Source organism: Stomoxys calcitrans, chromosome 5 (assembly GCF_963082655.1).
Source record: "Stomoxys calcitrans chromosome 5, idStoCalc2.1, whole genome shotgun sequence".
Classification (NCBI taxonomy): domain Eukaryota; kingdom Metazoa; phylum Arthropoda; class Insecta; order Diptera; family Muscidae; genus Stomoxys; species Stomoxys calcitrans.
Genome location: NC_081556.1, coordinates 110,315,605 through 110,329,575, shown reverse-complemented (window position 1 = coordinate 110,329,575; position 13,971 = coordinate 110,315,605). Strand labels below are relative to the sequence as shown.

At 39.4% G+C, this 13,971-nt stretch overlaps 1 protein-coding gene across 17 annotated transcripts in view; it reads left to right on the top strand.

The window, feature by feature from the left end:
• The window catches only part of LOC106096145 (uncharacterized), a 225,108-nt gene that overhangs the window by 155,610 nt on the left and 55,527 nt on the right, over positions 1 to 13,971 (top strand). Inside the window, exons 1-2 of one of the 17 annotated variants that reach the window (XM_013263809.2) lie at positions 4,648 to 4,758; positions 4,843 to 4,897. The exons of 15 other annotated variants lie outside the window; for them this stretch is intronic. In XM_013263809.2, the coding sequence (XP_013119263.1) occupies positions 4,663 to 4,758; positions 4,843 to 4,897 (151 nt within the window). In that variant the 5' untranslated portion in view covers positions 4,648 to 4,662. Of the gene's footprint in view, positions 1 to 4,647; positions 4,759 to 4,842; positions 4,898 to 10,114; positions 10,334 to 13,971 lie in introns of those variants that run through there. One more of the 17 variants, XM_013263883.2, reaches the window with a different exon arrangement.

Genomic DNA, 13,971 nt, shown 5'->3' with positions numbered 1-13,971 from the left:
CTTCGTAGTGTACCTCGCACTCGACCTCAAGTGTCGTCTCAGGTATCTGATCCCAAACCTCTGTCGCTCCTTCCAGGTTTCCTACCGTCGCCCCGAGACTGGTTAGAAGATGCAAAAGTCTTCTTCAAACCATGGGAAAGGCTGTCAACTCTGCTGGGTCCCCGCCATTTAGGGGTGGCAGGACACGAAGCGGCCGACGAGCTGGCCGGAATCTACGAGCCCTTCCCTATGTTAACTTCTTGGTAGGGTAGACGCCTTTTACGTTGACCGCGCGTATCAGGCGTGGTCTCGTGCTGTGAATTCCAGGGAGACAAAGACCCTGTGGACAAGTATTTTGCGGAAAAGTACGTTATTTATGTTGGAGATGAGGAAGCATGACTATTGAGTGCACCTCGCATTCGAACTCAAGGGTCGTCTCAGGTATCCGATCCGAAACCTCTGTCATTCCTTCCAGGTTTTCTATCTTCGCCTCGAGACTGGTTAGAAGATGCAAAAGTCTTCTTCGAACCATGGGAAAGGCTGACAACTCTGCTAGGTCCTTGCCATTTCGGGGTGGCAGGACACGAAGCGGCCGACGAGCTGGCTGAAAACAACGAGCCTTCTCCTATGCTAACTTATTTGTAGGGTGGACGCCTTCGTCGTTGACTGCGTATATGAAGCGTGGGCTGGTGTTGTGGATTGTAGGGTGACAAAGGTCCTGTACGTTGTTTATGTTGGAGTTGAGGAAGCATGACTTCGGAGTGCAACTTGCACTCGACCTCAAGTGTCGTCTCAGGGTTCTGATCCGAAACCTCTGTCATTTCTTCCAGGTTTCCTATCGTCGCTTCGAGAGACTAGTTAGAAGATGCAAAAGTCTTCTTCAAACCATGGGAAAGGCTTTCAACTCTGCTGGGTCCCCGCCATTTAGGGGTGGCAGGACACGAAGCGGCCGACGAGCTGGCTAAAAACAACGAGCCCTTCCCTATGCTAACTTCTTGGTAGGGTGGATGCCTTCTACGTTGACAGCGCGTATGAAGCGTGGGCTGGTGCTGGGGATTCCAGGGTGACAAAGATCCTGTGCTGGTTCTGAGGAAGCATGATTTTGAATTGCTGATTAGTCACTGCAACAACAGATCTATGACCTCGCGCTGCACCAAGAGAGAGAGAGAGAGAGAGACATACTTGTTGTTGTTGTAGCAATGTGTTCATCCCACTGTGAGGCGGCAGCCCTTGCCTATAAAAGACTTCATCGGGTCAATCCGGTACATACAACCGGCTGTCATGGGATTGGAGAGACATACTTCTGTAGGGTTTGCGCAACCGAGGAGGAGTTGGAAAAGGTCGAGCACCATTTATGTCACTACCCCCTATGAATTATTCTCTTCCCGAATTCCCCCCAGTCACTCAATCCTCTTGTCATTCTGGAGTTATGCAAAGGCCTGAATGGGCGACTGAACCATACTCTTGCTGTTGAGAATTATTTCCGCCTGATTCCTACCATTTTTGGTTTGTTGGCTTTATTTTTCCGTCGTTTCCACTGACTTTGACCGCGGTCTAGTTTATCTCTATCTGTGTTACAGAGTCTTCTTTTTTTCTTGTATACCTTCTTCTACACAATGGACCTAAGGTCTGCGAGTTAAACGGCTATAGACCGAGGCTACAAATCGCGTGCCCTTCAAGTTAACATTACATCTGGCAGAACGGAAAAAATCTCATCCCCAAGAATAGGAAGCCTATGCCACTTTAGAGCCGGTTGTGAACTTTACAAAATAATGTATCCTAATCCAGACTTGAGCTATGCTGTCGCTGGCTAGAACACAGTCCTTCGGAACACTGTCTGATCGGAACACATTCTGACAGACTGAAGGTTGCAAGTAACGGTTTTTGCAGAAGCTAAGAGGACTTCGAGGAAGAACAGACTATTTCGTCATTCTGTTTGTAACTACTCGAAATATTCGTCTGAGACCCCATAAAGTATATATACTCTTGATCGTCGTGACATTTTATGTCGATCTAGCCATGTCCCTCCGTCTGTCTGTCTGTCGAAAGCACGCTAACTTCCGAAGGAGTAAAGCTAGCCGCTTGAAATTTTGCACAAATACTTCTTATTAGTGTAGGTCGATTGGTATTGTAAATGGGCCATATCGATCCATGTTTTGATATAGCTGTCGTATAAACCGATCTTGGGTCTTGACTTCTTGAGCCTCATGAGTGCGTAATTCTTATCCGATTGGAATGAAATTTTGCACGACGTGTTTTGTTATGATATCCAACAACTGTGTTAAGTATGGTTCACATCGGTTCATAACCTGATATAGCTGTCATATAAACTGATCTTGGGTGTTGACTTCTTGAGCCTCTAGAGTGCGCAATTCTTATCCGATTGGAATGAACGTGTTTTGGTATGATATCCAACAATTGTGCCAAGTATGGTTCAAATCGGTCCATAACCTGATATAGCTGTCATATAAACCGATCTTGGGTCTTGACTTCTTGAGCCTCTAGAGGGCGCAATTCTTATTGGATTTGAATGAACTTTTGCACGATGTATTTCCAACAACTGTGCCGAGTATGGTTCAAATCGGTTCATAACCTGATATAGGTGTCATATAAACAGATCTGGGGACTTGACTTCTTGAGCCTCTAGAGAGCGCAATTCTTATCCGATTTGGCTAAAATTTTGCATGACGTATTTTATTCTTACTTTCAACAACTGTTGAAACTGTCAAATCGGTTAATAACCTGATATAGCTGTCTTGTAAACCGATCTGGGATCTTGACTTCTTGAGCCTCTAGAGCTCGCAATTATTATCCGATTTGCCTGAAATTTTGTACGACGGATCCTCTCATGACCATCAACATTCGTGTTTAGTATTGTCTGGATCGGTCTATAGCCCGACACAGCTCCCATATAAATCGATCTCTCTATTTTACTTCTTGAGCCCCCAAAGGGTGCAATTCTTATTCGAATTGGCTCACATTTTACACAGGTCTCCAACATATAATATAATTGTGGTCCAAACCAGACCATATCTTGATATCGCTCTAATAGCAGAGCAAATCTTTTCTTATATCCTTATTTGCCTAAGAAGAGATGCCGGGAAGAGAACTCGACAAATGCGATCCATTGTGGAGGGTATATAAGATTCGGCCCGGCCGAACTTAGCACGCTTTTACTTGTTTGTTTTCCATTCCACTATGCGACATGATCAAAGCTTTAAGAATTCGTTTTTGCATGGTTAAGGCACAAATCTAGCAATTTCTAACCATACTCCAAAACCCCTTAAGATATGTCACATTGAATGAGTGGCATTATTGAAAAATTGGAGTTGATACGTAGGGTGTAAACAAAGATTTATAAATAGAAATGGCTGAAGCGATTATTTAGGAGCATGCTCAGTTTTCGTTTCTCTCAAAATACTAAAATTGGTATCTTATCAGGAGCTACAAAACATGTTGAATGAAAAGTACGCATTACACTGGCTAAAATACAAAACAACTTAATTAACGAAATAACCAAAACTTTATTAACCAAATACCACAAAAAGTGGGTGTATGAAGGCCATTTAACGGAGCCAAGGTTTCATTTGGAAGTGAACTGGAAGTGTTATATCTAGTACCGCTCTGAGAAAGCTCACAAATGTTGGGCATTATGACAGACACAATCCCATGGCAGCCGGTTGGTGTACAACACACTGCTACAACAACAACTATGTAGATGGATGGATTAAAGCTAGAAGACAGAACAGGTCTGAGAGTTTTTATTTCCCCAAAGACTAATTTCTGTTTCCGTCTGCTGACCATAACACTGTCCCAAATGCCTTTTGGATCAGCAAAATGGCAAAAAAAAATTAAATCAATGAAATTCAAATTAGCCCATGAACATTTCATTAAGCAACAGCGGGGATACTTCTCTTATATCAATGAGTGCTGTCCGATACGAGCTCAATGATAAGGGAACTCCTTTTTATAATCGAGTCCCAATGGCTTGCCACAGAGCGACATCACTTGGTGGAGAAGTTTTCTAAAGTTCTCGCCCGGATTTGAAACCAAGCGTTCAACGTCATAGGTGGATATGTTAGCCTCTACGCCGCGATAACCTCAATTTAATTTAATATTGTTATTAATTTTCCGACATGATCATTTAAACCCATTTTTTGTTAGTTACACTCTTTTCATATTTAGCGGGAATACTTCTCTTACATCAATGAGTACTGTCCAATTTGAGCTCAATGAGGGAACTCCTTTTTATTGTCGACTCCTAATGGCTTGCCACAAAGCGGCACCACTTGGTAGAGAAGTTTTCTGACGATGTTCTCGCCCGGACTTGAACCCAAGCGTTCAACGGCATAGACGGATATGCTAACCTCTGTGCCACGCTATTGCTATTCGTTTTCCCACTGCTCATTTAAGCACACTTTTTGTTAGTTATACTCTTTTCACATTTAGTTGATAGTTGTTTTTTTATTTTATTACTTATTCTCTTTTGAATTTTCATTGAGAGCATTTTTATCGCAAAAAAATCGATTTCTTATTGGTTCTCGCAACAATCGAAAAACACCACTAATCTCTTAATTAGTTGCTTTGACTCGATCGGTTTAAAAAGTTGTTACGGTTTTCAAGCGTACATATTTTCTGTTTGTTTATTTCATACGTAGCCCTCGGAACAAACTTTCCTTTACCATGAACGAAGAGTTTGATTTCTATTCGCATGACCCTTACGATGATGCTCGTCTTGTGGTTATTTTTATGACAGCAGGAATGTGTCTCATAATTGGTGTATGTTTTTTTTTTGCCAAAATGTTTACGAATCCTGTGCAATTGTTTTTTGTTAATTAAAAATTATTTTTCTGGTTCATACAGTTGATTATGATAGTATGGCGATTATGCTGCATGAGATCCACAGCCAGAAGTCAAGGTAATTTATGAGACAAATAATATCTGTAGCCATATCTGCAAAACCTATGATAAACAAAGTCTTATTACGAGTGTAAAATGTTGGCTTAATTTTATTTATATAAGCTCATACTTCGCATTGAACATCATTGTGCTAATCCATTTGGAACTTTTCCTAATGACTCATGCTAAAATAATGTTAGAGATAGCCGCAAAAGTGCTTAACATCAAAACATCAAGAAACCATCCACCTATGGATGGAGTGTATACATTGGGGTGGATCAATTTGTGGCGGTTGTCAAAATCGAAATCTTCTGCTTATATATACAAATCAATTTGTGTTTGTTTGTTGGTTTGTCTTTTTGTCTGTTCCGCATAGACTCAAAAACGGCTGAACCGATTTTCTTCACAGATGGTGCATAATGATCCCGTGGTGAAAATAGGGTACTAGATTTTTTGATATCTGAAGAGAGGGCCCTCCCCCTTATCCTAATTTTCAGAGATGGGCGGTACGATTTAAGCGAAATTTTGTGTGCTCTAACCTAAAAACAAAAATTTGGTATCCAAATTTCGGATAGGGTACCTAGGGGGGCCGCCCCACCCCCAAAACCTACCAAATATATATATATAGACCAATCACGACAATATGGGACTCAAATGAAAGGTATTTAAGAGTAGAAACCGTATCTGATATCCTATTGTCGGACCAAGTGTTGGGGGAACCACCCAACCCCCAAAACACGCCTAAATCGGACATATTTACCGACCATGTCAATATGAGACTCAAATGAATGGTATTTGTGGGACCAAGTTGCTGGGGGTCTACCTCTTCCCCAAAACACCCCCCAAACAGGACTTATTTACTGATCATGGCAATATATACCTCACATAAGAGGAATTTGAGTGTAGAATACAAATCTGATATCCAAATGTTCGTCCAAGTCGTCCCTCCCCAAAAAACCCCCCAAAGAGGACAAATTTACGACCATAACAATATGGGGCTCAAATAAAAGGCCTTTGGGAGTTAATCACGAATCTGATATCAATATTCGGGAAAAAGTGTTTATGGGCCACCCACCCCCATAAAAAAGTCTTTGGGAGTAAAGCACGAATCTGATATCAATATTCGGGAAAATGTTTTTATGGGCCACCCACCCCCATAAAACCATCCAAATAGGACGTCTTTGCTGCCCATTGCAATATGAGGCTCAAATAAGAGTAGAACACGAATCTGGCATATATATTGTAGGCCAAGTCACTGAGTGGCCGCCCCATACCCCAAAATACCCCCCAAAACGGTCATGTCTGTCGACTATGGAAATATGGGGCTCAAATGAAAAGTATTCGGGAGTGGACCACGAACGTGATATCAACATTCGGGACCAACTGTCTAAGCGACGTCCCAGCCGCAAATAGGACATATTTGCTCTCCATGACAATTTGAATGTTAAAGAGAGTAGAGTTCGTTATTGGTAGTTTTTGGGGCCCATACCCCGAACCAGACATATTTGCTGACTTTGGCAATAAGGGATTTAAATGAAAGGTATTGGAGATTATTGGAGGCCACCGTAGTGCAGAGTTTAGCATGTCCGCCTATGACGCTGAACGCCTCGGTTTGAATTGAAGGTTCGATTTTGATTTTGATTTTGATTTATACCCGATAACCGCTTGGTGTCTGTGTTTGGTTTTTTGTCCTTACAAATTGACCCGCTCTAATATACATACTTCGTCACTATAGCCTAATCTGCATAACTTTTAACTGAAGATTCGGATATTGTCATAAATTGGGGAGGAAATATAGAAAAATTTATCAACTATTTGAATCTGTTTAAAAATTCGAAAATGATTTACGTATGCCTTTGCAAATGATAAAATACGAGAGCACACTCGTCAAAAATCTAGAGCGCTTTAATAGCTATTTCACACATGAAAGCATGTTTTTTAGGAGATTTTTTTAAAATTATGAAGCACAAAAAAAAGAATTCGGATGTCAATGTCTTTCACAGCTCGTATAGAATTTTGCAGGCCGAGGTGATTAACTTTGAAGGACCACCAAGACCTTTGAGGGACCACCAAGACCTGAAATCTTATGCATTATTTGATCAACACTTAATTTATACCCATTTGAAATTTCAAAAAGATTCTCTATCCATTTAAAAAAAAAAATCATTCTTTGTTTTCCTTTCTGCTGTGACCCAGCTTAGTATACATACTTCGCCACTATAACCTAATCGGCCTAATATTGAACTGAAGATTCGGATCTTGAGCGACCCACCTTAGTATACATACTTCGCAACTATAACCTAATCCGCCTAACTTTGAACTGAAGATTCGAATTTTGAGCGTTTTAAGAGATAGCTCACACATGAAAGCATGTCTTGTAGAATTTTTTTTACATTATAAAACACAAAAAAAGGAAATCGGACTACATAAATGTCTTTCACAGCCCGTATAGAATTTTGCAGGTCAAGGTGATTAACTTTCAAGCACTACATAGATCTAAGGCCATATACCGCCCTGAAATCTTGTGCATTATTTAATGAACACTTGAGTTATACCCATACCTAATTTCGCAAAGTTTCTCTTTCAAAAAAAAAAAATTATTTGTTTTCCTTTTCGCTGGGATCCGCCTTAGTATACATACTTCACCACTATAACCTAGTTCGCATAACTTTTAACTGAAGATTCGGATCTTGAGTACTTTAAGAGATATGTCACACATGAAAACATGTTTTTTTAGGATTTTAATACCCACCACCATAGGATGGGGGTATACTATTCTAGTCATTCCGTTTGAAACACCTCGAAATATTGATCTAGGACTAAAGTATATATTCTTGATCGTCTCGATATTGAACTAGCCATGTCCGTCCGTCCGCTTCAGAATTTTGAATATTTTCCAGGTGTAAGACCTTTTTTATTTAAACTTGGTTCAGTTGTCCTTAAAGTCCACACAGTGCGCGTGGGCTTTTAGGACAACCTGGCCTAACTTCGACCGCATAGTCATAACGCTTCATACCAAATTTGCGCCATATCGGATAAGAATTGCGTCGTATAGGGACTCAAGAAGTCAAGCTATAATAAAACATGGACTCATCCCAACCGACCTACACTAATAGGAAGTATTTGTGCAAAATTTTAAGCGACTAGCTTTACCGACGGGCAGACATGGCTAGATCGACTTAAAAGCTTAATACGTTCAAGAATATATATACGAGTACATTGTGGGACCTTAGATCAACATTTCGAGGTGTTAAAAACGGAACAGCGAAGTTAGTATACCCCCATCCCATGGTGGAGGGTATAAATAGCAAAAGTTTGCTGAAACTTCAGTAATATCTGTTTTCCCATTTGCTGCAGACAAAAATTGTTGTTATACCAAATTTTTGCTATTTCGAATAACAAATTTCGTTGAGTGTAGCACAATGGTCTAATAATTGCCTCCGTGTGAACGCACCCGCGTATTCTCCCCTCACTTTTTTGGCATTGAAATTTCCTATAGGCTGATTTTAATGGACGGTAAGCTGCCATATGTTGTCCTCAGATTATATTCTTAATTTGTTCGTTCGTTCTTGCCTTTCGCTGGGGCATGGGCTACTATAAGTCTATGGCTTGCCATTGGTGTATCTGAAGACAAGGTGCTTTAGTATTCGAAAAATCAAGAATTCCTTATCAAATTTATGACATTTTAGTGTTGTTGCGACACCTTTCTCAATGCATCGCATTGCTGGAACATCCCTCAGTACGTATACCGCATTTTCACTACAGCGAGTTCAGACATTCTAGCAGCGTATTTGTGCATTTTGTTCCTTTGAATCCTTTGCGGGGAAAATCCTTTCCGGGAGTTATAAACATAACGGAATATTACATGCAAAATATCAGCCAAATCGGATAAAAATTGCGGATTATAGGGGCTCAAGAAGTCAAATAGGGAGTTTGGCTTATATGGGAACACAATCTGCAACATTTGAATCATTAGGGATTCCAGGGGCTCAAGAAGTCTAATCGGGAGTTCGGCTTATATGGGAACTATATCAGGTTATAGAACGATTTAGACCATACTTAGCACAGTAGTCGAAAGTCATAACGAAATACTACATGGAAAATTTCAGCCAAATCGGACAAAAATTGCTGCTTACAGGGGCTCAAGAAGTCTAATCGAGAAATTGGTTTATATGGGAGCTTTCTCAAATCTGAACCGGTATGGCCTATTTGAAATCCCTAACGACCTACATCCATATTAAGTATCTGTGCAAAATTTCAAGTGGCTAGCATTGTGAATTCGACCTCTATCGTGATTTCGACAGACGAACGGACGGACATGTCTAGATCGACTCAGAACGTCGAGAGGATCAAAAGTATATATACTTTATGAGGTCTTAGACGAATATTTCAAGGTGTTGCAAACGGAATAACTAGATAAGTATATGGTGGTGGGTCTAAAAACTGTAGAACCGGTTTCTTTGAAATGTTCTCGGTATACAATATTGATTACATGGGAAATCGGTTTTCCCCTTATGTACCGAAGGCGGAATTGTAGCACGATGATGGCAATTAGGGGTGTCAAATGAAAGGTAGAACGAATCTGACATAGAAAGATGGGATAAAGTGTCTTTTCTTCAAAGTTTTTGATTTCTTCGTCGTAATTATATTTTCCTAGAAAATTACTTTAAACTTTTGTTTTTCAACAAAATAATGTTATAAACATTTATTTTCAAGATACGCATGCAATAAAATTACCAGACATTGTTGTTATTCTAGCAATCAGCTGCTGCCCTTTACAATGTTGCTTTAAAAACAGAGTTGTTTGTCAACAACACATCTCTGAATTCGTGTGGCTTGTTTAGTAAACAACCCAGACTTAAGGCAAAGCGAATTAAACAGTGTCTGCTAAAATTGATGAGGTTTATGTGGTATTTTTTTTAAATTCCCCACAATTTTTGGATATAAGAGCTGCAATGCAATGAAATACATCAGAATTCTGTGTAAAATGCTGCTTACTTTGTTTGCGAAATAAGTGATGACATTTTTGAATTACGTAGTCGTGTTTTTTGTTTGTTCTATGGCCATTATTTACAACAGCAGGGCGGATCAGAGCAGATATTTTCTTAATCTTATCTTATGGCTGATGGGGTGGTTATGTGTGTTATCATTCAAATAAGCAACACGATATACAGATATTTTCGAGAGTCTTAACAAAATCTTTGACTGTGAAGAGAATAATCTTGAAATCAGACATACAGTTATTGCATTGTTTTCACCAAGACCTGCATCGTTTTACGGAAAAAGCGCATCAATTTTGTCTTTTTGTTAAAATTTTTTCTTCAATTTGTTTAAAATATTTGCTTTGATTTTGGACAACAACAACAAATGGATTCTTTAGCTGTTTTTATTTTGGGCTATGTTGTCTTGATTGTAATCATATTTGTGCTGCTGCAGATACTAGTACCCATAATACGTATGTAAACGAAACATATATTTTATTAAGGAGTTCACAAACAATTATTTGGGATAAAATGTTTAATTTAATAATTTATAATAATAATTTTTATTTATTTTGATTTTTTTTTTTATTTTTAGTTAAAGAATTTCTACTAATCAGACGTTATAGTACACATTTTATTCTATTTTCAAAATTCCATACATGTTGTCATATGCCTATATTTAAAAAAAAAATAATTGTTATCTCTACTATTTTTTTTCTTTATTTGTTTTCTCTTGTTAAATTGATCATAGCCTTCTTACAACACAAAGAACCTTTCATAATCAACTGATTAGCTTTTGTATATAATGACGTGAATATTTGTCTAACAAAATCGTTGTCGCTTAGTGGGTTGGAATGAAGAATAGATGGCTATACTCGTAGTCCGGAAATGTCAGTTTGCTTAAGAGCTAAAGTGTTTGCCAGTTGATTTGTTTGTTGTCAAATCTGCGGTAGGTCAGGGGTTCAAAAAAGTATTATCTTGAGATTAAGCCAGGCAGCAGGACGCTACAAATAATGATGTGGATGACACGCAAGCTTAAAAGCCCAAATGGTGAAAATGTGTGGGTCTCAAAGAATGAGATGAAACTTTATAACCCACCACCAAGGATTTTAAAAAAATTTTTAACAATTCCCGGGGTGAACATCAGAAAAACTTATTCAGCGGCGATTATGTCCTTACTAATGCTGGCTACATTTATGAGGTATCCTGCCATGTTAAAACCTCTCTTCAAAAGGGTGTCGCCTGGCGGTACGCGAATCGGACTCGGCTGCACTCATTGATATGAGAGAAGTATCCCCTATTTCTTCGTGGAAAGTTCATGGGAAATTAAGTAGTTAGTAACTTAGGCGTTTGGATACCCACCACCTCGGGTGTATATGTAAACCACCTTAAATCATAATCCGTTGAAAAATACATAATGTATGGCCCTATAGCTGCTATATCGAAATATGGTCTGATTTAGACCAAATTCGGCACGGACGTTGAGTGGCCTTATAAGTACAAGTCATAGTTCAATTTTGTAAAACAAAATATTGGTCTTTTTGGTAGTGTTAAAGTTTATGGGGATAAAACATTTAGATTTAAAAATGGGTTCATAAATAAATAAATTTATGAATTACCATTACACCAATGGTGGGAGAAAATCGCTTTACCCAGAGGATGGGAAAAGGTAAGAGTATCGGGAGTTGATACTATGGATCTAAAACAATTCTTTTCAAAATTGGAAAGATCCAAGGAGTTGTGGGAAACGAGTAGGAAACCACGGGATTGTGGTCAGACACAATACCAAATATTGCAGTCAAGTTATAAGGGAAATAAAAATGCTCCTTTTTTCAAACAACTTACATTTGTACTTTTATTTATACTTAGGTGAGATGTGATCTGGTTCGCTGCTGAGACAAGAAGAGACCCTATGCTTAGTCTTTACTTGACAGGCCAGTTCGTAGAATATGCGAACTGCCAACGAGATAAAAGAAAGAGCCCTAATTGCCAGATCAATACATATTAAAAATAGGGGGAAAAATTTATGTACTGTAAAGTTAATACATACTGATTCATATTAAAATATTTTTGAGTTATTATCAAAGTTCAAACTTATTTCATTTCTTAAAAATAAGGGTAAAGTACAGTAAACATCCTGCCCCCCTTGGCCAGTATTGGCCAAAGAGAGAAGGTCTAATGTCCTTAAAGAGTCCTTTGCAGACGATCCAATGCCATCATCGCAATCTGCACACATCGCCGTAAATTTGTAGTGGGAGGAAGTGAAGAGGTTGTCTTTTGTTGAGATCGTTGTCGTTTACACTCGGCTAAATTCCGTCTGTTAATTCCATTTTGGTTTCTCACCGATTTACTTTGCCTTGTGACGTTAGAGCGTACATTTCTTGGAGTTTCACATTTTTTGGAAGGTCTAGCTTGTATACGATCTGTAATAGGAAGATGCAATAGTGTATTATGTGCATGGCCGCAGCGCTGACACAAGTCCGGTGATGTACAGCCTGCCGAATCATGTGATCTTGCCATACAATTCATACAATACCCATGAGCTCGCACAGCTCGACGCCGATCCTTAACGCTCATTGCCAAGAACATTTTGCAGTATTTCAACGGATGATACTTACGGCAGATGAGACACTGGTGTAGGTTTGAATTTTTAGGACCCCTATAATGGAATATTTCTCTGGATAAATGATAAAGATTTGCAACATTTTACAAAAACTTTAATAAGAAATGGAGCATATACTGGACACCTCTGATGTTTTATTGAAAAAGGAGATTTTCAAATGATTTTGGGAAAGTAAACTATTTTGGGATTTTAGGATATTGTAGGAAATGTTGAAGGATTTTTACTACAAGTCTTCGTGTCCGAGGGGAGAAGGCAAATCTTCGTTATTGGTCTTGTGAGAACACCCATCTGTGTACGTATATCCGCCACTCTAACATGACCATCGCTACCGTAGTAAGTTTTCTTAATCCTCCCTAATCGCCATTCGCATGGTGGGAGAAGTTCGTCTTTAATGACAACGAGTTGGCCGATAGAGATATCGTCCTTTACATTTTTCCACTTGTACCTTCTGTGGAGTTCTTTCAAGTACTCGTCCTTCCATCGACGAGCGAATTGGTGCTGAAGAGCCTTGAGTTTATCCCATCTATCTGTTAAACAAAGGGGTTCTGAGGGTGTTTCTGGAAAGGCCATCAATGGGGCACCCCTCAGAAAATGTCCTGGTGTCAATGCCAATATTTCGTGGGGATCATCGGTCATAGGTGATAGTGGCCGAGAATTCAAAACAGCTTCAATACGAATTAATAGAGTGGAGAACTCTTCAAAGGTGTACTTATAATTATGTGCCACTTTTCGGAAAAGAGTTTTAAAGGATTTTACTCCAGCTTCCCAAATCCCTCCCATATGTGGGGCATTTGGAGGGATAAAGGACCAATTAAAACCGTGGGATGAGTACTTTTCAGAGATGTCCTTGAATGAGGACTTTATAAAGTGTTCAAAGGACTCTCGAAGGATTCTTTCAGCTCCCACGAAGTTTGTCCCGTTGTCAGAATAAAGTTGTTTCGGTAGGCCTCTTCGACCCACAAACCTTGTAAAGGCTGCTATAAACGAATTGGAGGAGAGATCAGAGCAGATCTCAAGGTGTAACGCTTTTGTGCAAAAGCAAACAAAAATACAGACATATCCTTTATGATATGCTGCTTGTCGAACAATGGAAGTCTTAATGGAAAAGGGGCCTGCGAAATCCAAGCCAGTCACAGTAAAAGGGAGGGAAAAATTGATTCTTTCGGGTGGCAGTGCAGCCATGATTTGGGATTGAACCTTTTGCTTGTATATGACGCACGTTTTACAGTTTCTAATACACTTTTTTATGAGTGGTCGCAGCCTTGAGATATAATACTCTTGCCTAATGGTCCTGAGCATAAGAGAGTGTTCAGCATGCATGAGGAGTTCATGTGTAAATTTTACAAAAAGTTCAGAAAATCTCGATTGAGCCGGTAAAATAATTGGATGACGTTCGTTATAAGTGAGATCTGAATTGACCAACCTTCCATTTGCTCTTATGGTATCGTCTGAGTCAATAAAGGGGTTAAGGGAGTAAAGTGAGCTTTT